The sequence below is a fragment of the Aotus nancymaae genome, unplaced genomic scaffold (assembly GCF_030222135.1).
Source record: "Aotus nancymaae isolate 86718 unplaced genomic scaffold, 86718_ANA_hifiasm-v0.15.2.pri h1tg000016l, whole genome shotgun sequence".
Taxonomy (NCBI): Eukaryota; Metazoa; Chordata; class Mammalia; order Primates; family Aotidae; genus Aotus; species Aotus nancymaae.
Genome location: NW_026988428.1, coordinates 71,038,274 through 71,063,682, shown reverse-complemented (window position 1 = coordinate 71,063,682; position 25,409 = coordinate 71,038,274). Strand labels below are relative to the sequence as shown.

At 45.7% G+C, this 25,409-nt stretch overlaps 1 protein-coding gene across 3 annotated transcripts in view; it reads right to left on the bottom strand.

Moving 5' to 3' along the window:
* Positions 1–666: 666 nt before the first annotated feature.
* Positions 667–25,409, bottom strand: part of FBXL14 (F-box and leucine rich repeat protein 14) — a 34,869-nt gene continuing 10,126 nt past the window's right edge. For all 3 annotated transcript variants that reach the window (XM_012476337.2, XM_012476338.2, XM_012476336.2), the window contains exon 2: positions 667–7,353. In XM_012476337.2, coding sequence (XP_012331760.1) covers positions 7,317–7,353 — 37 coding nt within the window. In that variant the 3' untranslated portion in view covers positions 667–7,316. The remainder of the gene's footprint in view (positions 7,354–25,409) is intronic.

The window sequence follows — 25,409 nt, the reverse complement described above, 5'->3', positions numbered from 1 at the left end:
TCATTCAGGAATTGTCATGGGTTTATGTTAACACACACACACACACACACACACACACACACATAGCAATTGTGACATGGAAAGCAAATCACTTGAAACAGGCCTTCTTTTTCTGTTTTCTTGTGGCTAGATCCTCCTCCCTGAAATCTCCTCTCCTGTCTTCTGTGATACTAGACTTGTCTCTTTCCTCTTCTCTTTTGCTGTCCTTTTCAGAGACTCTAAATTACAGTGTGTCTGCCCTTAGCATTCTAGTATTTTCTCTATATAATGTTTAACTGCATCTAATCTATTATCTCTACATGGATGATTCCCAAAACTTAATCTCTGGCCCCCAAGCTTCACGGCTGTGCTCCAGCTGCCTCTGGATCCCTCTCTCTCTGGAGAGCTTCGACGTGCCTGAGACTGGGTCTGCATTTCCTCCACCTCCCAGCATTCTCCCCGGGAACCCATCTTTACTCCTTCTCCCCAGTCTCCCATTCGTGACTCAGCAAGTGTTTATTCAGCTCTTGCTGTGTGCTAGGCACCACTCTAGCTGCTTAATTAGCTGGCTAACCCAACAATTCAAAAATGAGCCGCCGAGCCTACAATATGCAATCTTTTAGCTCTCCTTTTGCATCTACTTTGCGTATGATTTCCTAGAGCTGTGGGAACAAAATACCACAAAGCTGGAGGGCTTCAAACAGCAGAAATTTACTTTCTCACAGTTCTGGAGGCCCGAAGCTCGAGATCAAGGTGTTGGCAGGATTCGTTCCGTCTGAGGCTGGGAGGAGAAGGTGCTCCAGGCCTCTTCCCCACATCTGGTGATTTGCTGGCCGTCTTTGGCCTTCCTAGGCTGCAGAACATCACTCAGTCCCTCACCTTCATGTAGCCTTCTCTCTGTGTCTTCGCATTGTTTTCAGAAAGACAGTGCATGTCTGTCTCTGTAGTCAGATAGCCCCTAAGGTCATTTGCAGAAGGACTGGAAGTTAGGACATCAGCATATCATTTTGGGGAGACACAGTTCAACCTGTAACACCCAATTATCTCTCCTTTCTTTCAGATGTCTGTCTTTTCCGGGCACAGTTAGTCTTCTGGGCTGCCTTTGCCCTGCACTTTTTTTTCTTTTTTACCTGAGACGGAGTTCGCTCTTGTCACCCAGGCTGGAGTGTAGCGGCGCGATCTTGGCTCACTGCAACCTCCACCTCTTGGGTTTAAGCAATTATCCTGCCTCAGCCTCCAGAGTAGCTGGAATTACAGGCGCATTTCACTGTGCCCAGCTAAGTTTTGTATTTTTAGTCGAGATGGGGTTTTACCATGTTGGCCAGGCTGGTCTTGAACTCCTGACCTTATAGTCCACCCACTTCAGCCTCCCAAAGTACTGGGGTTACAGGCATGAGCCACTGCGCCCAGCCTGCCCTGCGTTTCCTTTAGCACCGTTAGCTTCTGTCACTGCCTGGGTGCCGGCAGCCCTGCTAGGTAAGCCAGGACTCTGTCTTTCTCTTTCCACCCTCACGGCCTAGAATAGTACATATTCACACTGTCAGGCATTCCTGAATGCCTGGATGGATGGACATTTTAATGAATGAATGGATGGACAGACAGACAGATGGACGGATGGATGAATGAATGGAATAACTAAAGAAGTTGGTTTTGATTTACCTTGCCAGCCTTAGACCCCATCATTCCCATTCAAGCAGTCTGTCCTCCACCAAATGTTTGGCTTCAGTTCTCCATCCTCTTCCCTTTCTCTGTCCTCTTAAGTTCAGGTTCCAGCCCTCATCCAAGGCCCAGCTCAAGTTCTGCTTCAGTGCTGCTGCCCCCCCACCCCAAGAGATGTTTGCCTTTTCCTAACTCTCATGACATTTTACTGGTGCCTTTTCTGTGGCACTCTTTGCTCCAGCTTTGGATTACAGTAATTTACCCCAGAACTCTTTTGTAAAGAGGGATTTTACATATGGACATATTTACAAGATAGCTGTGTTGGATCACCTGGGGACATTTAAAAAATCATTACAGATCCCTGAGCCCCACAGGGGCTGGGTAGGTCCCCGGAATATGTACTTTTAAAAGGTTCCCCAGGCAATTCTCATACTCAGTCAAGTTTGGGAAACTTTAATCCAGTCCAACCTCCTTATTTTACTTATGGGGAATCGGAGGTACAAAATTGTTAAATAATTTTCCCAAGATCACTCACTTAATTAGTGGCAGAGCCACCTGATTATGTGGTTGTGGTTGTCCTAGCTTTTCAATCAGATGTAAGCACTTCAGAAGCAGTGCCTGTACTTTGATCATCTTGTAAGTACCACCTGTGCACCTCAGTCAAGACAGGCCACTCACAGTAAGTGGCACTGTTACTGACACAATGGGTGGCTACACTGCACGCCCTGAGAAGACAGACACCAAGTCTGTTCATACTAACTTTTATTTCCAGCACCTTGCACAGTGCCTGGCATGTAGTAAGGTGTTTCATTAATATTGGTCAAATGAATGAAGCATCTGCTCTATGCCAGGCACTAGAGTAGAAGTTTTACATACATCATCTCATTTCATTTATTCCAACCACTACCCTGTGAAGTAGGCTTTCATAGTCCCATTTTAAAGGTGAGGAAACAAGGCCGGGTGCAGTGGCTCACACCTGTGATCCCAGCACTCTGGGATGCAGAGGTGGGTGGATCACCTGAGGTCAGGAGTTAAAGACCAGCCTGGCCAAGATGTGAAACCCCGTCTGTACTAAAAATACAAAAATTAGCCAGGCGCAGTAGTGTGCACCTGTAATTCCAGCTACTCAGGAGTCTGAGGCAGGAGAATTGCTTGAACCTGGGAGGCCAGGTTGCAGTGAGCCGAGATGATGCCACTGCACTCTAGCCTAGGCAACAGAGCGAGAGTCCATCTCAAAAATAAATAAATAAATAAATAAAGATGAGGAAACAGGACCAGAGGCTAGGTCATCTGCTCTATGTCATGCAGAAACCAATCAGCATAACTGAGTTCTTGAACTCCTGACCTTGTGATCCGCCTGCCTTGGCCTCCCAAAGTGTTGGGATTACAGATGTGAGCCACCGCGCCTGGCCCAATCAGCATAACTGAGTTCTAAAGCCCATTGCTCTTTCTACAGTGCTGCAGGATGCCCAAGCTCCACCCTCAGCGTTCTTCAGAAAGCTGGGCGTCACTCCAAAACAATATATGGGGAGAGATATTCAAAAGCCTCAGTTTAGAAGCCTCAGTTTTGTTCTCAGCTCTAACCTAGCCTTGCTGCTCCATGAGGCAATATAAAAGGTAGTTCTACTACAATTTTTATTGTGTATGTTCTAGAATATTCAGTACTCTTACCATTTGCATGCTTATATGTATATGACTCAATACTATCAAAAGCTTTACAAGTATTTCATTCTTTTTCTTTTTTCTTTTAATGCTATTAAAATCCTCCTCCCTTTGTAAGGCAGCAGTGCCAGGACTAGGGCAAACGGAGTTCAGAGAGTGTCCCGGCATGAACTGTTCTAATACCAGGTTTCAGATATGAGCTAATGGCTGAGAAACAGGAGTCAGAGATGTGAGTGGGCCCCACACACCTACTTCCCTGCCCAGACCACTTGCGCAGTGAGTGGGTTCTTTTGTACCAGAGGCATCGCATGCCAGGGATGCAGCCTCTAAAATGACAGGGCTCTGACTCCACTGTCAGGCATGAGAGGGAGACCGAAGTCACCACATCGCAGACTGAGTTTCAGCTTTGCCGTCTGAAATGTTTCTGTTTCTTTCTTTCCAATTTGATATTTTACTTGGATGCGGGCCTTGAGTTTATACTTCTTGTAGACAGTTTCCTCGTTCTTTGTGGCCTCCTTTTCATTGCTGTTGCTTCCTCAATCAGTCCTTACTGAAACCCCAATCTCAGTGGTGTGGGAATGACCATGAGAGACCTCGCTCTGAGGTGCTCACATGGAACTTCTAGTCCCACAAGCCGATGCCCCGCCTTGTCCTCCCTGGCTGCTTCCACCCTGCCCCTGTGTCTTTCAAATATGTATATCATTTCTTTCAAATTCTCGCTTATATTCCCTTCTTTTTTTAAAATTAAAAAAAAAAATTTTTTTTTAGAGGCAGGGTCTTGCTGTGCCACCAGGCTGGAGTGCAGTGGCACTATCACGGCTTAGTGCAGCCTTGAACTCCTGGGCTCAAGCTATCCTCCCTCCTCAGCCTTCCAAGTAGCTGGGACCACAGATACGCATCACCATACCTGTTTCATTCATTTAACTTGCCTTGAACAGAATTACATTAATAAGGACTCTGATCTTTTAAATAACCCGATTCCTTGCAGACAAAGCTGGGATCACAGAGCCACCTCCTAGAAGGGCCACATCGAGGCCTTGGGGGAGCCTAGGAAACCTTGGGGGAGACTCAGAACTCTAGGCTTAGGGTGGCTGATGGTTCTTTTCCTCCTCTCTATGCCAGGGTAGCAAATTGCATATCACAGCAGATTACTTGGAAGTAACTAAATGAGATATGGGGATAAACTCCTTGGGGTCCTGGGATAGTGATATCCTAGTGTTGGATTTCATAATATGCAACCACTTTTATGGTGAGGGACTTGAAAGCCAACTGCTGTCAGAATTATTGAAGAGACCAACATGAGGCCAATATACACAATATAGGCAAAACGTTTTTATAGTAAAATCCCACACACCATCCAAATTCTTTTGTACTATAATACTAAACTTTCGCTGATTAAATCTCACTGAAGTCTGTAGACCATAAGCTGGGTTTGAATTTAAAAATAAAATAAATTTTCACTGTAGCAATATGTTTAATGGAATCTGATCTATATTACTTCTGCCAAGAAGGAATTCAAAATTACCAATTGGAGTTAATGTGGTACAAAGAACTAGAAACCTCTCGTTCTCAGGAAATGGACAGGGCAGGGGGAGTCTTTAATGAAAGCACTGTGTCAGTAATTTTTGTGGCTTAATATCACCACGTGTAGTTTCGTGGGTTCAGAATAGATTCTCAGAGACAGGGTGTTATAGTAGAAAGAGCAGAAGATTAAGCCTCAGGAACCAGATTTACCCCTAGTCCTGTAACCCTGGGTAATTTACCTGACTTCTCTGTGTATCCATTTCCTCACCTATAGGAATGGAGGGATTGCACAGGGTGCGGTGTGGCTCATGCCTATAATCCCAGCACTGTTGGGAGACCAAGGTGGGAAGATCGCTTGAGGCTAGAAGTTCAAGGCTACAGTGAGTTATGATAGTGCCCCTGCACGCCAACCTGGGTGACAGGGCAACACCTTGTTTAAAAAAATAAAAATAGGCCAGGCACGGTGGTTCATGCCTGTAATCCCAGCACTTTGGGAGGCCAAGGTGGGTGGATCACCTGAGGTCAGGAGTTTGAGATCAGCCTGACCAACATGGCCAAACCCTGTCTCTACTAAAAATACAAATATTAGCCGGTGTAGTGGTGCGCACCTATAATCCCAGCTACTTGGGAGGCTGAGGCATGAGAATCACTTGAACCCAGAAGGTGGAGGTTGCAGTGAGCTGGGATCATGCCACTGCACTCCAGCCTGGGTGACAAGAGTGAAAATTGAGGGATTGGGCTAGGTAAGTGGTTTTTGAGAACTTTGAGACAGTTCTTACTTGGCGGCCAGTGGAGATCCCATTCCCTCCCCAATTTTCAACTACACAAATGTTATTTATTTTGCTTCAACATATGATTTTAGTGGAAAAAATAGAGTTCTACTTCTTTAAAAACAAAACAAAACACTGAATTAGATAATTCCTACTCCTAAACCTTTGTGATTCAATATATGGTCTACCCATCAAATTGTTTAGACCCCTGGGTGATACTCATGTTTTTAGGAAGGGTCCCTACACCGAAAGCCCAGGTCAGCCAGTTTCTGCATGTAGACAAGTTCCTGCATTGGTACTCTTGTACTAGTGTACAATCTAGAAGTTGCATTGGGGCAGCAGGGAAAGAATTCTTATCATCAATGAATTTTTAGCCTGGATGTGCACAGCAGTTACCAGAACGATTAAGAGAGACAAAGTTCTCCTACACCTCGATCATCTTTGGTAGAGAGCTTTGGAAGAGACAAATACAGTCTACTTCTTCGGATTTCCTAAGCTGTGAATAAGGGATTCAGTGTCTTTGGCTATGAAATGGGGTCTGAGAATTTTATCCCATCAAACTGACAGGGTAATTTTGAGTTGGGCAACAGGAGTTGTAATACTGGGGCAATATTTGCTTGTCATCAGTGTGATCTCTTCTTGACATGCTCTTTTTGACCCCACTGATTCTTCCTTGATCCCCATGTAAGGTGTCCCAGTCCCCCGTCCAAACTGACTCACCACCAGGAATTGTCCTCTGTTCTGAAGAGGCTCAGCCAGTTTTGTTTGCCTTCTGTTCAGCTTCCCTCCATCTCTTATCCCCAGTTCTCTGTAAATCCTTATTCTTTCATAAAGTATTCCCTGATTCATGGAAGTGAAATGATCCAGCTTAGTTTACAAAACCAGGAAATTATTCCTCTGGACCAGAGAGAGAGAGAGAGAGAACAAAAAGAACAACAAAAAACCCAAACGGAATATATAAAGGGAAGACAGATACAGTCGGCATTGTTCCCATTAAAATGGAAACCCCGTGGGGAGAGGAACTGCATCTGTGGAATGTATAGTGGATTTCTTTCACATATGGGCACTCGGTAAACATTATTAATGAATGATAATGATTTGTCAAGTGATTGAAATTGTTTTAGGGCAGGAACAGGGAATGAAATACGGAGACATTCCTCTTTCTCATGGGGAAATTCCTAGGCAGGTCATCCAGATGTATTTTCTTTGGGGAGTTGAGAATTCCTTGTATGTCCAGCTATCACTATGTAATTATATTTTACGTTCTCAGTAATACATATCATCATTATATGTATCATCATTTTATGTGTATATATACAATACCCCTATACATATATATGTACACATGTATATATTTATATGTATAAAATTAAAGTGTGGAACTTCCAGTTTCCTCTCCGGCATATAAGAAGCTTGCAAATTGCAATTCCATCCTAACAAGTAAAAAGCTGAGCAAACTGAAAAAGCAAGTCTCCTTGGATCCATAAGGGAAGCAAGGTCACAGAGCAAACCACTGTCCCCAGAATTGGAGAAACCGGCTTCAGGAGAATGCAGCTTCACAAGGTACCGGAGCAGAAGCCCTGGGCAGTGCTGAGGCAGGGAGACCTTAGCTGTCATCGCCAAGTTGCTGGAGGTGCAGAGTGGCCACGTCTGACAGTTAAAGATCCGCAGGAACCAAGTTGTCGTCCCCTGTCCCTCACCTTCTGGAGCTTCCCCGAGTTCTCACAGTGAATAATGGAGAAAAATCCCCTCGTGCCTCCTGCAGTGGGAAGAAGAAAAGGGACCATTTTGAAAGAGGCCAGAGCACTCTGCTCTTCCTAAAAAGGTTGCCACCCCTCACCTCGCTGCTGCTTTGCCAGCACCTAACTGACCTGGGGGAAGGGAAGCCCCCTCGTCAGCCCACTCTAGCCATCTCCCGGCCCACTTAAGGTGGGGGTGGGAGGGAGGACCGAGACACATTTGTGAAGTTTAGCTGAGGGGTGCAAGCTCACCAAAACTCTGAGGCCTGATTGTAGTCTGTAGAATAGACCTTCCCACCACACACTCGTGGCCTCTGTATGGTAGTTCCTTTTACCCAGTCAGAGCCGCTATCAAGAAAACAATATAAGACATACTAAAAAGCAAATAGGGCCAGGCACTGTGGCTCATGCCTGTAGTCCCAGCACTTTGAGAGGCTAAGGTGATGGATCACCTGAGGTCAGGAGTTCGAGACCAGCCTGACCAACATGGAGAAACCCTGACTCTACTAAAAAAAAAAAAAAATATATATATATATATATATATGTATGTATGTATGTATATATACACATACACACATATATATATTAGCTGGGTGTGGTGACACACACCTGTAATCCTAGCTACTCAGGAGGCTGAGGCAAGAGAACCACTTGAACCCAGGAGGTGGAGGCTGCAGTGACCCAAGATTGTGCCACTGCACTCCAGCCTGGGTGATAAAGTGGGACTCTGTCTCAGAATTAATAATAATAAAGTAAAAGGCAAACAACACAGGCCGAAGAGACAGAGCAAGCTTCACAACCAGACTCAAAGACAGCAGAGATACTGGAATTATCAGGCAGGAAATTGAAACCAACTCTGATTAATGCGAGGGGCTGTAATGGATAAGTAGGCAGCACGCAGGAACAGATGGGCGATGTAAGCAGGGAGATGGGAATTCTAAGAAAAAAGCAAATTAAGTGGCAGAGAGCAAAGCATAGTAACAGAAATGAAGAATGCCACTGATGGGTTTTGATGGATTTGTGGACTAGACACAGCTGAGGAAAGGCTCTCTAAGCGTAAGTTTATCTCAATAGAAACCTCCAAATCTGAAAAGCAAAGAGAAAAAAAACCACATACACATGTGCGCAATCACACACACGCGCACTCACACACACAAATGCGTGCACACACACAAACACACACACACAGAGAACAGAATATCCAAGAACTGTGGGACAGCTACAAAAGGCGTAGCATGTGTAATGGGAATACTAGAAGGAGAAGGAAGAGAAAGGAAGAGAAGAAACATTTGAAATTATAATGCCTGAGATTTCTCTAAATTAATGTCAGACACTAAACCACAGATCCAGGAATCTCAGATAATCAGGAAAATGCCAGAAAAACTGAACCTGGGCGTATCATTTTCAAACTGCGGAAAATCAAAGATAAAGAAAAAATCCTGGAAGGAGCCAGAGTGAAAAAAGTACGTTACCTCTAGAGGAGCAAAGAGAAGAACAGCATCTGACTTACCCGCAGAAACCAGGCAAGCAAGGAGAGAGTGGAGTGAGATGTAAGGGTTGAGAGAGAAAACCCACCAACCTAGAATTCTTTAATTATCCTTTAAAAGTAAAGGAAAATAAAGACTTTTTCAGACAAACAAAAACTCAGGGAATTTGTTGCTAGTAGACCTGGCTTGCAAGAAAGGTTAAAAGAAATTCTTTAGAGAGAAAGAAGATTATATAGGTCAGAAACTTAGATCTACGTAGATAAAGAACAAGTGCAGAGAAGGAATAGGTGAAAGCACAGTAAGAACTTATTTTTCTAATTCTTAATTATCTAACAGATAACTGTTCAAAGTAATAGCAACAATGTATTATGTATACTTAAATATATACTTATGTATAAGCAAAATAAGTAACAACAATATTACAAGGGATGGGAGGGAGGAATTAGGATTATATTGTTATTATAAGGAACTCATAGTACCTGTGAAGCAGCATAGTGTTGTTTGAAAGTGCACTTGGGGCTGGGCACGGTGGCTCATGCCTGTAATCCCACTTTGGGAGGATTACAGCACTCCCAGCACTTTGGGAGGCCAAGGCAGGTGGATCACCTGAGGTCAGGAGTTCGAGACCAGCCTGATCATGGAGAAACTCCTGTCTCTACTAAAAATACAAAACTAGCTGGGTGTGGTGGCACATGCCTGTAATCCCAGCTACTCGGAAGGCTGAGGCAAGAGAATCGCTTGAAGCCGGGAGGTGGAGGTTGCAGTGAGCCGAGATTGTACCATTGCACGCCAGCCTGGGCAAAAAGAGTGAAACTCTGTCTCAAAAAAGAAAAAAAGAAAAGAAAGAAAGAAAGTGCACTTGGATTGCTGTAGATGAGTTGTACATGCAAACTCTAGGGCAGCCACTAAAAAAGTTAAAAAATTTAAAAAGACCAACTGATATACTAAGAAAGGAGAGAAAATGGGTGCAGTGGCTCATGCCTGTAATCCCAGCACTTTGGGAGGCCAAGGCAGAAGGATCACTCTAGGCCAGGAGTTCCAGACCAGCCTGGGCAATGTGGTGAGATTGCCCCCACTCCGTCTCTACAAAAAATAAAAAATTATCTGGGCGTGGTGGCATATACCTATAGTCCTACTTGGGAGGCTGAGGTAGGAGGATCCCTTGAAGCCAGGAGGTTGAGGCTGCAGTGAGCTGTGACAGTATCACTGCACTCTTTCCTGGGCAACAGAGCAAACCTTGTCTCAAAACACACACACACACACAGCCCCACAAAAGGCAGCAGAAGAGTGGAAGACAAACATAGGAACAAAGAATAAGAACAACAAATAGAAAACAGTAAAAAATATGGTGCTGTTAATCCAGCTGTGTCAGTCACCACGTTGAATGTCAGTGGTCTAAATGCACCAGTCAAAAGACAGATTGTCATAGTGGGCCAAAAAACAACACCTAGCTATACGTTGTGTACAAGAAACCCACTTCACACATAAATTGTGTTTCTGTGAGGTCACTTCGGGCTGAGTAGCAAAAGGCACAGTCCTGAGACATCAAGAATAACCCAGAATGCTTATCTTTAATAATGTAAGCATAATTATAAGCTCACAAGTATTTTCATGGGATTGAGATATAAAGAATACAGTGAGGTTTTCACAGAACAAAAAGGAAAACCTGGTGCATCTTCCTCTCAGTACAGGCTAATCTACATAATCAGGGCTTGTTTTGCTTCTCTTTTCATTTTCCTCCCCAGGTTCAGGAAGGATAGTGGTTGTTTGTGCAGCGGTCATTTACTTTTATCAACTTAATTTTATTTCTGATGTTTTCTTTCTCTCTGCCTCTTCTCTCCTCTTCCTCCCATTCCCTCTCCTTTTCCCCAGACTTCTCCTCCTTCTTCCCTCTTCGACCCCACGCTCTCATATGCTAAGAAACCACTTGGTTCTTTATAGCTATTGAGCATAGCTCATCCTAGAAGTTTGTTTAATTCTCATTTTATGCTGTGCCACAGAAAACACACCATTGTCAAAGAGCAGAGCCACTTTTGTTGAAGGCTGTGCCACTCACCCACAGTCCCCTGAGCAAAGGAAGCGAGGCACACGCAGAGCCAACGGAGGGCAGGGGGCACCGCATGCCCACTGCAGAGCCGGCATCCGCCTTGAGAGGTGCACCCCTTCCCTCAGACCCACTGAGCTCTTTCTGCAAGGAAGCTTTTCAGACAAGAAGGATGGCTTTATGACATTCAGACTCTTCCTAAGAGAACCAGTTTTGCTATTGTTGTGTTTGAAGTTGAATTCTTTTTCCTCTCTCGTCTAAACCCCTCCCAGCTTTGTCTAATGTGGTGTCCTGTCCAGAGAAGACCTGTTGTCCTAATTTGCGCTCCTGCAGAAGCCCACCCTGAAACAGTGACTCAAAGGCAAGTTTGAGTCAAAAGATTACTTGTGACCTGAAGGAGCTACTGATCAGAGTGGGAAAGTGAGACAAGGAAGGGAAGGCAGCCAGTCAAGAGTGGGTTATCACACTGGTTATGGCTGTGGGCCATTGGAGCCCAACCTGCTGGGAACTCAGCCAGGGTAGAACACGTGTCCTTATACAATGGCTCCTGCCTGTCCCTGGTCGAGGGCTGTCACAGGGAGCCCTCGTCCCTGGTACCTCCTTCCTACCAGGTGGGCAAGAGCGTTTCGCCAAGAAACACAGGAGCTGGTGGTTAGAAGGTGCAGTCTTGTGCCTGAGGGTGAAGGTGGGAAATGTGGGTGGGCACGGCTGCGTGCTCTGCCTGCAATACCTTCCTGCTGAGCTGGAGCTGATTTCACACCGTGTGGTTCCCCGTAGGCTTTCCTGGATCTGATGGTGAGTAGAATGTCTAGCATTTTGTCTGGTTTTGCAAGTGAAAAAAGTGAGGCGGTGCGGGGAAGGGCAGCCAAGTTTGGGACTGAGTGAGCAGAGCAGAACAGAATCCAGTGTCTCAATCACTTGCGCCTATTTTAGCCAGAGCATACGCCGAATAGTCAGTGAATGAATTTTTGATGACATGATCATCGAGACCGAGTCGTAATAATTCTCCTCCGTCTCTCTTGATCTTCTTCCCTTTGGTAGTCTCCCAGGTGGTGTGGTAATGATGGGAGGGGCAGTGATGGTTTGGACCAGGTTGCCCAGTGTTGCCATATAACACAGCTCCATCTGCCCTTGTCTGCTGATCCTCCCGGTGAGCGGCTGCTGCAGGACAGTGGCAGGTTAAATAGGCCGTTATTTAATGACGGTCACTGCTATCATTGCTATGACTGCCTGACTGCATGGTCCTTCAGCCACTATTTTAGAATCTTGTGTATATATTATACTTTATATACACTCATGTGTATATCCAAAAGCATGCTTTTGCATGGTACTAGGTGTAAAACACTTCTTCTTCTTTTTTTGTTTTGAGACAGAGTTTTGCTCTTGTTGCCCAAGCTGGAGTGCAATGGCGCGATCTTGCCTCACCGCAACCTTCACTCACCTCCCAGGTTCAACCGATTCTCCTGCCTCAGCCTCCCAAGTATCTAGGATTACAGGCATGCGCCACCACGCCTGGCTAATTTTGTATTTTTAGTAGAGACAAGGTTTCTCCATGTTGGTCAGGCTGGTTTCAAACTCCTGACCTCAGGTGATCTGCCTGCCTTGACCTCCCAAAGTGCTAGGATTACAGGCGTGAGCCACCGCACCCGGCTGGTGTAAAACACTTTCTTAGTTAGCAGAGCTTAAGCAACACAATTCATCAGTTGCATAAACAGAGATAGTGCTTTTGAAAAAGACACTTAAAATATCCTCATCATGCATGTTGTTTATTTGACTTTAAAATGATTACCTTGGGACAAGGACACAGCAGTTATCAAAGAGTGACTTTTTAACATATGCTGGGTTTTAATAGATTTCTCACTAGCAAGGTTACTGCAAGATTGTCCCTATCCCATTTGAAGTCACTACTAATAGTTCAATCTGTCTTCTTCAAGTAAGAATCAGCTGAGCCTAATATACTGAGTGTGTATACCAACTCCAGATCTTCCCATCTCCTTGTTCCTCAAATATTGATTGAACACCTACTATATATCCAGCACTTTCCTGGGTGCAGGGAGTACCAGAATGAAGACAGTTCTGTGCTCTAGTCCCTGGAGACCCCACCACCCCAAGCCTATTACTTCTATGAAGTGCTAAGTTCCTTAACTACAAATTCCCACTGAGGTAATTCGGCGACTTTACCGCCAAGGATGGGGAGGGATGACGGAAACTATGGGAAACAAGAGAAGTGGCAGTCACATTTACGTGGGGGAGTCAGGAAAGGCTTTAGAGGGGCAGTGAAGAAAAAAGTAGGATTTATATGCAGATAGGTGGGGAGAGAGCATTTTAGGTGAGAGTATGACACTTCGTGCAAGCCAGTGTTGATAGAGGGAGCTTTTTCAATAACTATGAGGCGTAATTTATGTACAATAAACTGCACTCATTTAAAGTGCACAATATGGTGAGTTTTGACAGAGGCATACCCCCATAAAATCACCGCCACAGTCACAATACAGAACATTGCTTGGCTCCCAAGAGTTTCCTACTGCACATTTGCAACCGATGCAGGGTATGTTTTAGTGCAAATAATGTGCCTCTTTCAACACAAGAACATTTTGATTCGGCTTTTGTTTGTTACAAAGTAAGATGCACCAGGCACCCTCATCCCTAGGTCTGAGCCCATATGGTACTAGACCACCAAGTCCAGAGGGCCGCCCCACTCCCAGAGAGGGCGTGGTATATCACTGGAGGAACCGTGACTGCAGGCGCTCGGTGCTGACGCGCATATGGGTCGGGATGGGGGGCAGTGGAGAGGAAGACAGGGCCAGTTATCGAGGGCCCTGGGCAGTGTGCTCAGAGTCTAGATTTTAACCTATCAGCAGGAAGGAGCCCACTGGAGATTGTGACTAGGAAGCGATAGAGTCAGATTTGTACATTAGAAAATTCACTCTTGGGAAGTGGGTCAGAATGAGAAATGATGAGGACTGCCTTAGGGCAGTGGCGGTGCAGGGAGGAAAGGAGAGGAGATGATGCAGTCAGAATCCAGAAGGCAGAATCCATAGGGCTGGGACAATCCTTTGAGCACAGCGGGTAAGAAGAGAGAGAGGAGTTATTCATAACTTCCAGGCTGACTGTGTGGTCAGTCAGGCAGTGCCTTTTATGGAGGCTGTAAATCTGGGCAAGTAGAGTGATTTGGGAGGAAATATGTTTAATTTTGGGCTCCTATGTCTGTGGGATACACTAGTAGAGATGTCTAATAGTTGGTCTGTGGGTCCAGGGGTCTGGGCTGAATATTTGAGGGTCTTTAGCATTTGAGTGACACTTCAGCTAAGAAAACTGACTCAGAGCCTTCCAGAGTGCAAGGCACAGTGCTAGAAACACAAAGGTAAATGCCAGCGCTGTCTGGGAGGCATTCTCTGACCCCTAGACCAGGTTAGGGCCTCTTGAATGGGGTTACATTAGTACCTGGTGCTATATTTCTTGTCTGTCTTCCCCACAAGACTGTAAGCTTTGTTAGGCTGGAACCAAGGTCTTTTCAACCTCGTCAGCTGAATGCGACCCCAGCCACGCACAACTAGGGGGTCCTTCTAGGGAGAGCGGTGACATAAGGAGGATGTAACAGTGCCGGGCCAGAAGCACCAGGACGGGAGCCTCAGGCAGCCAAGGGGACACAGAGGCAGCAATGGAAGGCTGCACAGTGTTCATTTAAGCCAGGACTTAAAGGGTGAGGAAGAGTTCTCCAGTCAAACAGAGAAGGAAGAACATTCTAGGTCCATGGGTACAACATACAGAAGTTCACAAAAGAGTGAAATGGTTGTGTGTGACCAGAGTAAGAGGCTGTGATCAGGAGGATGAGACCAGGCAGGAGAGGTAGCATGGGTGTAACTGGGGCCCCTGTAATGGGGTTGGGATTTGTTCTTCAGGAAACAGGAAGTCAATGCACTTTGAAACAAGATAGTCATGTGATCCTATGACATTTTTAGGATGAAATCTCTGGGGATAGAATACAGAGATGGTGAAACTTGCCCCCTGAAAAATGCAGTTTTGGCCAGCACCCAAGTGATTCTCCTGTGAGTCATCCAGAGAGCATACCTGGAGGAACAGCCATGTGGATGGAGGCTGGGGCGAGGGGAGGCTGGTGGCAGTGGTGTATGTGGAGGCTGGGGATGAGGGGATGCTGGTGGCAGTGGTGTGGGTGAAGATTGGGGTGAGGGGAGGCTGGTGTCAGTGGTGTGGGTGGAGATTGGGGTGAGGGGATGCTGGTGGCAGTGGTGTGGGTGGAGATTGGGGTGAGGGGAGGCTGGTGGCAGTGCTGTGGGTGGAGGCTGGTGGCAGCAGTGTGGATGGAGGCTGGGGTGGGGGAGGCTAGGGCAGCAGTGTGGATGGAGGCTGGGCTGAGCGGAGGCTGGTGGCAGTGGAGGCACCTTGGGAGGCAGGGACAAGGACAGCAACTGAGAGCAGGTACAGGTCACCCCGCTAAGTAGTCAGAAAGTTTGCAGAACCTTCTTTTGAGGGATCTCAAATTCAAGTTCTCAAATGCCCCAGAGCATCGTGTTCAGAACCTCAGGAAGCTTTGCGGTCCTACCCCGAGCCTGCCTGAACAACTGGACATGGGCAGGAGGCTGTGGGAGTTGGCTGTGCCAGCAGAATCCCGCCTTACTCTGGGGACTTAATCTAGTCACAGCCCCTGGTGTCCAGAGGGTCATTTCAGTGCCATGTGAGTATTACTTTGGCTTTTGGAAAGGATTTGGTAGGAGTTTATTTGAAAAGTTAGCTTTAAAAAAAAAAAAAAATTATTTTTGATAAATTTATTTTGAAATAATTCAAAATTATTTTGAAAGTACTTTTTGGCCAGCAATGAATGAACAAATTGCTCCTGAACTAGATGGAGGGATCTAAACACATCATCTAAGTACAACAATGTCTGAAAAATATCTCTGCTTGTCTTTTATTTGCCCTTTAAAGTCTGTGCAAACAAATGTGAATAGCCTCAGGACTCTAAGAATAATATTTTTCTATGGATGTGTATGGACAGATAAACAAAACCTCAAGGGAGAAAAAAACTTCTTTTAAAATAAAAATAAAGATCCCCTACAGCTTCCTCCTCCTTTGCTCACTGAGTTTGCTTTACTTAACTTTGAGATAAAAGTAGGTTGGTTGATTAAGAGTTGAACAAAAAGTAAGTATTTATGTCTGTGTATCTAATCTATCTCTATGTAATCTATCTTATCTACAAGACAGATAGATAAGATAGATTACATAGAGATAGATACTATCTATCTGGTTTTGAATATTCCATATTCCAGTCATAAGTAGTAGATCTGCATCCCTGGGGTTAATGGTTCTTTGAGCAAATACTGACACTGAGCCATTCAGGATCCCCCAGGGAAAACAGTGTCTTCCTCACTGGTCAGTGATAATCCTGTGCTCACAGCTCTACCCGCCCTGGGAACCTCCTATCTGAAGCCCCTGCAGGACTCTGGGGTCCTCCGAATCAGCCTCTCCAGCTCCAAACCACTGCAGTCCTTGCCTCTGGAGGTTGCTGTTGGCTTCCGCCCATGCTGGGGTCAGGATCTGCAGCCCACAGGTGTGGGAGTTTAGGAAAGTTACCTGGTGACTTCTCGGTAGGAAAATATCGAGTGGTGTGTGTGATCGTGTTTGAGGAACAGTCGTGAGAGGGCCACTGTCTCTGTGGTAGTGTCCTTAGGGAACCATTTTCGCCTGGATCCTGGGGTCTGCAGGTTTGGCATGAACTCTGAACTTTCTCCCTCTGCAGGATCTTCAGTAGAAAGATCCTGTCCTGAGTAAACGATCAGAAGCACTTCTCTTGCTGATGAAGCCTGCCAGCATGTGTGTTTTTGTCAGCACTGAGATGCACATGACAAATTGTGTGCAATGCCTCAGCACAGTCCAGCAGGTTTTTTCTGTTTACACTTAACTAGCTTTGGACAGTGGGAGGAAACCTTAAATATTTCCTTTTCTTCTTACAAATCCTTTATCTAATAAAACAAAATTACTGCAGATGAAGCAGGGAGTGATTCAAATTGTCATTTAAATCAAGGACCTGGTTTGGTCTGGCCTCCCTGGGAGACTTTTTAGCTTGCGCTATGCTGATAACATCTGTACAGACTAAACCGACCAGGGCAGAAGGCAGGGTGGCAGTGTCTGTGGTGGGGTGGCCAGTGTGGGGGCGGGCAGCATCGGTCACTGTGTGCTGGGTTGGCTCCTCACTCCTCATATTTCCGTACCAGTAAAATCAGGTTGAAACTGACATTGAGAGCAGCTTTCAGAAGGCAGGGAGAGACCAAGAGGGCAGCAGTGCAGACAGAGGCTGTCACCCTCTGGGGCTACTGCTCGGGGACTGAGAAGGAATTCAGTCTTGAATACATGTTAACCTCAGTTCCCGCTCCTTATCGGGACTGGCTGGCTCCCTTCTGCGCCAAGAATCTTAAGCCCAGCTCTGTAAAGCAGCAATTCCCAACTGTTTCTCCCTAAAATGCATGAGACAAACTCCCATGGGGCATATCTAGATTGCAGGCTGCGGCACAGATAAATCAGGCTGTGGGTTGGGAGCAGTTCCCAGTAAAACCCCACTTCTTTCTCTCCCACTCAAGAAAGCAGACCTCCATACGAGTAAGTGGGAGATGTAGCTTGTCGCCCTAGCCCTCGACGTGGGACTCGGCCTGTAAAAGCTGCCAAATAAATATTTACTGAGTGAAAGATAGCCCTGAATCCACACTAATTTGTATTTTTTAAAAGTCATTCATAAACTTTAGCATTTTAACTATGAGTTAGTAATTAATCCCAATCAACTGGTAGGATCTTGCGATTGTGAAACTACTGCAGTGCCTTGATCTGCAGGAGTATTTGTTAGCATTTTTATGGGCTCTTAAAGTCACCTTAGCTGTGTCACTGATAAAGCCAGCCACAGGCTTTATCAGTCCTGCCGTTGGCTGTCAGCACTACATGGATAAACTCCTCATCCTTCCCAGAGAGAAACTTCTAGCAATGCTTAAGCAGGAGGCCAGGGCAGAAAGAATCTTGATGCCGCCTGCTTACCATAGACCCTTTGGGGGCCTGGCCTGTGTGGACAAATGCTTCATTTCAAGATCTTACACAAATCAAGAGCAACTGTCTCCTAGCAGCGCTGAGAGTGGGGCGCTTACCACCTCACTGCTGTTGGAACTCTGGAGACAGGATGCAGCCCCTCCTCAGGGGAGGGCAGCAGGGTTAGGTGAGGATTCAAGAGCTTCTCTTTCCCTTGTCATCTAGTTGTCCTATTCTGGGGGAATTTTAAATAGGATTTAAAAAAGGACTTATGTGTTATTTTAAAGAGCAGCCTTAAATAGGCAGGCATCTTTTAATAAAATGGTTTTTTAACCCTGTGGTGTAGAGACTGCTGGTCAAATACAGTGATGGTCATTATCAGTCACCTGCCCACCCCCAGCCTGGAGGAAACAGAGTGCAGAGTTAGAATGGTTCTGGAACATTCATGGCTGCTGGGAGAAGCCCAGGAGGACCCTGAGGGCAGGGCAGGGTGAGCAGGGAGCTCACAGCAGGAGTGCAGATGCTGACTTCAGGTGGCCAGGCATGGAGATGGCAGGTGAAACAGGTACGTATGCCCCAAAAATGACGAGAGAAGAGTGAACAGGGATCACTTAGAAATCGGAAGCAATACAGCAACGGCTAAAGATATTTGAGCAGGAGTTTGGTGTAGACCCTGGATATCAAGAGCATAAACAGAGGAGCTAATGACAACACTACAGAGAAGCAAGCCTCCGTTGCCCCCTGAAGTTACCCCAACTACTGTGACTGGGAGAAGCTGATATTTCTTTTATCCGTGGACTCAGGGCATTTCCCACCTATTTTGGGCATGCCAGTTCAACGCAATGAACTTTAGACTGATAACATTTCATCATTCGGTATAATTTCCTTCCCTTTTTAGACTTTGAACAAAATTTTATTTAATTGCAAAGCACATATTTTGTACTTAATTCTAATTATGTTCATCTTGTTTTTTGAATTATTTAGCCACCTCTAATGAGACTCTGAAAGATGATTACATTCCACAGTACTAACATTTTCAATGGCCCTGAAAGACCTGAGATGCATTGTTGCTACTATTTTATCAAATTATTGTTTCCAAAATGCTGTTTTACTCTTCTAGTAGGAAGAGTGATTTTTAAAACAATGGATATTGGCCGGGTGCTAGTGGCTCACACCTGCAATCCCAGCACTTTGGGAGGCCAAGATGGTGGATCACCTGAGGTCAGGAGTTCGAGACCAGCCTGGCCAATATGGTGAAACCCTGTATCTTACTAAAAATACAAAAATTAACTGGGTGTAGCAGCACACACCTGTAATTCCAGCTACTTGGGAAGCTGAGGCAGGAGAATCACTTGAACCTGGAGGCAGAGGTTGCAGTGAGCCGAGATTGGGCCACTGCACTCCAGCCTGGGTGACAGAGCTAGATGCCGTCTATAAAATAAAATAACGGATATTTTGGCAAAGTTGAAGAATGATAATGAAGACTAATGAGGATAAGCAAAGAACTAAACAGGCATCTGCACAGTGATACAGGATGTGTGTCCGTGAGAGGCGGCTTCGGAGCAGCTCTCCCTCTAAGGCAGACTTCTCTCATGGTTCCCTCCTCATTCAAAAAGGCCACTGGGGCTTTGCTTTAGAGATATTCTGTTGTCTCCTTTGATGCTCATGACTGTATCACTTCACCTTTCTAGAGGTGCTCATCTTCATCTAAAGTAGGGTGAAGCTTGTTCACTCCTGGAAAAAGCTGACATTTTTGGGACAACCAGCTGGTATGTTTCAGTGGGCCTGTCATTATCTGGGGAGGGGGCTCCAGATAACACACTCCTACTTGCTTTCTTTAGGGAAACTACATGGTCCCCTCTTCCTGTAACACTCCCCAAAAGAAGTATGAAAGCCAACATAAAATATGAATATGATATTTGCATTAAGTATTAAACATAATACCTTAAATGTAGTATTTGTGCTTCATCTAATTCTCAATTGTTGTTTTTTTGTTTTTGAGACGGGAGGCTTGCTCTGTTGCCCAGGCTGGAGTGCAATGGTGCACTCTCGGCTCACCACAAACTCCACCTCTTGAGTTCAAGCAATTCTCCGGTCTCAGCCACCTGAGTTGCTGGGATTACTGGTGCATGGCACCATGCCCGGCTAATTTTTGCATTTTTAGTAGAGACGGGGTTTCACCATGTTGGTCAGGCTGGTCTCAAACTCCTGACCTCATGATCCACCTGCCTTGGCCTCCCAAAGTGCTGGGATTACAGGCATGAGCCACTGTGCCCTGCCCAGTTCTCAGTTGTTTAGGGGTCTTCTGAGGGGAAACCAAAAATGTCAATAAAGCAAAATATATCAATAAGGCATTCATACTGACAAAAACAAAACCAGAGGTTTTTTAAAAATCTGGGTTGGGCACAGTGGCTTATGCCTGTAATCACAGCACTTTGGGAGACATGGTGAAACCCCGTCTCTACAAAAACACAGAAATTAGCTGGTCGTGATGGCACATGCCTGTAATCCCAGCTACTCGGGAGGCTGAGATGGGAGAATTGCTTGAACCCAGGAGGTGGAAGCTGCAGTGAGCCGAGATCGTGCCCTTGCACTCCAGCCTGGGTGACAGAGAGGAACTCCATTTCAAAAAAAATCTGTAGTTACCAATTTTTTGTTTTTGACCAAAAGTATTTCAGGAACTTTGAAGAAAGGACCTGAAAATTATTACTCAGGCTGGTATTTAGTTTGAAATATATGCTGACTTTTAACTCTCAGAGCTGATCCTTGATCATTCCAGAGTGAGTTTAGGAATTTGTAGTCATTTCCTTTTTACTGGGTGTTTGCATACATCACTAACCAGCTGGGATTAGAATGAGCAGTCTCTTGATGCTGAAATAGAATGATGAGAACTCAGGGCTGGCCTGAAATGTTCATCCTCATTGATTAATCCTTAATGAACACTCATGCATAGATGACATCAAAGGTCCTTTGCAATTTACAGGGAAGACAGACCCCTTCCATCGTGTACATTCTTAAGGAAGCCTCCAGTAGACCGGCACACATAGTTAACATTTTAGGTTCCAATAGACCGATATACAGAGTTAACATTTTGTATTTTTATCCATGTTTTGCTCCAAGATTAAACATTAGGAGCATCGTGGACATTCGCTCAGTGTTGAGGGAAGGGTGAATGTGTGTAACTAGGAAGAAGGCTATCTGGCAGGGTTGGGAACGTGACCTCTTGCCCTCCAAAGCCTGGGATGCCCAAGTGAATGCCCCCAATCTTAGCAATATATGGACACAGAGCGAACTCTCCCCTCTGAAAACAGACCAGAGGTTAGAGGTTAATGAATGAGTGCTCTCTCCACACTCCGGATCCTGTTCAATAGCGGTTTTATAAATAAGGGCTTAAATGGGGTCAAAATAGGATCTGCATATTGCTTCCAAACTCTCTGCATCATTCTGAAGCAATAGTGTTCAAAGATGACATTCTTCCACCAGGAAAGAGAGAGACAAAGCTCTTGTGCTTGGAGAACTGGATGGCTACTCCTGGCTCCGTGTGTCTAAAAGCAGGACCAAATGGAAAACAAAGTGAGGAGGGGTCCTTGCTGCCCCCTATTCTTCTCTAGTAATCCCTTAAAAAATAATTGCAGACCCAAACCTCTGGCCTCCAGCACACTTTCCACTTGATTAGAGGCCTTTGTGAGGCGGGGAAAGGGACCTGCAGACTTGTATATTGTGCTGGGGCCTGAAATGTCCAGCTGGGATTTTTCCCATCAAAGGGAGATTTTAGTAAAACCATTATCCAGGGCTTAGGGGAGAAAAGCTGTTGAGCTGCAAGTAAGGGGGTAGATTAGCATTAGCGGGCTTATTTTTTGGCACTGGGAAGAGTGGGAAGGTGTTTGCAGCCACTTGCTCACAAGTTCCTTGGTTGCTCACAAGTTCCTTGGTTTCTCTGCAAGTTCCTGGCAGGTGCAGAGGTAGGAATGGATACAGGAGTGGGAACTAACAGGCTTGAAAATGGCACAGGGAGGCTTTATCTCTGAGGCATCAAGTGGAAGGCAGCCCAAATCAGGAAGGACTGCAAGGTGCTGTTGACACCTGCTTCAGCGTGTAGACAGCCACGGGACTGGCCTCACTGCTGTTAGGTATGGCCACATCACCTGGAATCCCCCACCCGCAACACTCCACCCCTCTTGACAGTCTCCATAGACGGCGATCAGAAATTCAAAAAGTGGGAAGTGGCCATGCTGGACTCCTTTAAAGGGCAAACGGACACCTTTAGGCTGGGGAGCGGGTGCTCTGGTAGAGGCCAAGAGCACAGAGCAAGGTAGGAAAGCAGCAGCAGTGGCCGTCAGCCTGCAATTCAGTGTCCGGGCTGTGTGGATTTGCAGACTGAGCCGCGGGAGCCTCTTGGGGTGAAGGTTTGAGGAAGGTCACCTAAAACCGAAACCTGGTCTTCTTGGGATTACTGGAGCTCTCAGCTATACCTTCCTTCACAAAATGGAGCCCAGAAACCGGAGTCGCATGGGTTGGATGGAGACTCCTGAGGCCAGTAGAGTAATTGCTGCCTGAGGGGGCCATGTGAGGAATGTCAGAGCCGGCCTGCCCCAGAAACACCTTTTCCTGTTTGTCCCTCTCTACACTGTTGCTCTAGCTTGTCTTCCCGGCAAAAACGGGGTACGGATTAAACAACGTTGGTCCTGACTGCTGTGAGCGTACAGCTAGAGTGAGGGCTGCGTGTCTGTGCCCAAGACGTTTTCAGGCTTGCAGTGCTGTTACCTCAGAGGTCCAGTCACAGGAACATCCTCATGCCAGACTGGTGGCCACATTTGCAGGAGATTTGTCTAAAGTCAAATTCAAGCAGCCACAGGAATTGGGCCTACCTTCTTGAAAACGAAGCCCAGGGCCAGGCTTGGTGACTCACGCCTGTAATCCCAGCACTTTGGGAGGCCAAGTTCGGCAGATCACCTGAGGTCAGGAGTTCAAGACCAGCCTGGCCAACATGGTGAAACCTCGTCTCTACTAAAAATACAAAAATTAGCCAGGCGTGGTGGCACACGCCTGTAGTCCCAACTACTCAGGAGGCTGAGGCAGGAGAATTGCACCCAGGAGGCAGAAACTGTAGTGAGCTGAGATTGTGCCATTGCATTCCAGCCTGGGCAACAGAGCAAGACTCCGTCTCAAAAAAAAAAAACCCAAAAAAGAAAGAAAATGAAGTCCAGCAAAGCTGTTCTTGGAGGCTATGAATCAAGGAGCAGCCCTCCCATTTCTTCTGAGGAGCAGCTTTAGGAACTGCTGGTCCTCAGCGCTCACACATTCCCCTCACTCAGTTCTCATTCTGGCTCCTCAGCCAGCCCCGTTTTCTCCTCCTTGGCTTTGTGCAGGATGATATGTGTTTTCTTTTCTTTCCTCTACAGCCTGTATTCTCTGTTTGGGGTGTCTTCCCTGAATATGTATTTTTCTTTTTGAGACAGAGTTTCACTCTTGTCACCCAGGCTGGAGTGCAGTGACCTGATCTCGGCTCACCACAACCTCCACCTCCTGGGTTCAAGTGATTCTTCTGGCTCAGTCTCCCAAGTAGCTGGGATTACAGGCACGCACCACCATGTCCGGCTAATTTTTTATGTTTTTAGCAGAGACAGGGTTTCTCCATGTTAGTCAGGCTGGTCTCGAACTCTTGACCTCAGGTGATCTGCCTGCCTAAGTGCTCGGATTACAGGCATGAGCCACCGCACCCAGTATAGCCACTAAAAATGGTGTATTTCAGCTATTATTTTCCAAAAGTTGCCCGAGGGAAATCTTCTGCTTTCGTAAGACTTTTCATGAATGGTGCCAGGAATGTAATTTGCCTCATGCATAGGCCCCAAGTCCCTGAAACTTTTCTTTTTTTATTCATTCTCTTACCAAAAATGACTTCTCTATTACAGAGCTTATAAGCTGTGGCTTCTCTGGCCAATATGGCTTCGTAGAAGCATCCGCAGGGGATAGCCACCTCCATCTTTTTGCCCCACTTCTATACAACTTCCCTTCCCATTCACACTCTGATTCCCTGAGGCCAGGTTGTTGAGTGCCAGGAGGGCAAGACTCAAAGGCCTCTCCTGCCCTCAGCCTCTCTCTTGTGCCATTCTACGGAATCTGGCCATGTTGGCTCAGAAGTTCTTTTTGTTTTAAGTTCTGCTACCTTGTCCTAATGTCAGTTTTCTGTAGGAGGAATTTAGGTCATGCGATCAACTTTACTTCTTCATCAGGGCTCTTACTATTTTCATCTTCATAGACTCTTAGATTTTATGAAGATGTCTTCATCTGGGCAATAAAGATACTCCTTTTAATAATAATAATAAACATAATCCTAAAATTTTTAAGTTGTTTTTCCTCAAAGGATCTCTAGAATTTTTCATCACAGATGATACACTTTTGATTTTTCTCTTGTAATAATAATTTAAAAACTAGCTCATTTTTTCTTGCTGTTTAAATTGATACCTCTGTGTATGACTAAAATTTTCCCTATTTTTTCATTTTCCCAAACTCCCCAGATATGGCAATCTAACAAGGATTTGTATGAAATGCCTTTTAAGAAGAATTCAAAGTTTAAAGATGAAAAAAAAAAGCATTATAAGTTGATGTTTGATTCTCTTAGCTCCAAAAGCAGAGAGCTGCAAAATAGCACCTGGCTCTAGGGAGTAACCTCACTGATATTTTAAAATTCAATTTCATCTTTTCCAGGAAGTGAGATTCCTCGCTTGTCAACTCTTATGCCCTGAGGAAACACTTTGGGGGTGTGGGTGAAGGGGAAAGGACCAGAGGGGATTTGTAGATGGGAGGAGGTTGTGGTTCCCCACTGGAAATAGCTTCCAACTCGCAGACAATGCTGCCACCTACTGACAAAACACAAGGCTTGCAGACTTTGTGGATTTCTCCACTTCCTAGCTTCCACAGTGGAGAACAAATAGTTTTGCGTTAACCATGTTTTATTTTACTACGTTATATTGAACCCTAAAATCATTTTCATAAACTTGGAGTAAAGGAAAACACAAGGTCAGACTCCTAGCTATTATTACCTCCAATACTGGTTTGGATATGCTTCATACCTGCTTCATAATGGGGAATGTAAATCGTGTGTAAGAGGGTTTTGTTGTTGTTGTTCAGAGGGTTGGGGAGGCTGAGGAACAGTTCAGGAGACAATAACAGTTTTCCAGCCCTATTTTTCAATGATGTGTAGTGCTTGACTTTTACCTCTTAACCCACTAAGCACATTTTTATTTCTAAAGTAAGCAGTTGTAGGCACCTGTATTCTCAGCACTTTGGGAGGCCAAGGGGGGAGGATCACTGAAGCCCAGGAGTTGGAGACCAGCCCACACAGCATAGCGAGACCCTGTCTCTATAAAAAAAGAAAAAAATTAGTTGGGCGTGGTGGCACATGCCTGTGGTCCCAGCTACTTGGGAGGCTGAGATGGGAGGATTGCTTGAGCTCAGGAAGTCGAGGCTGTGGTGAGCTATGATCACACCGCTGCACTTCAGCCTGGGGGACAGAGCA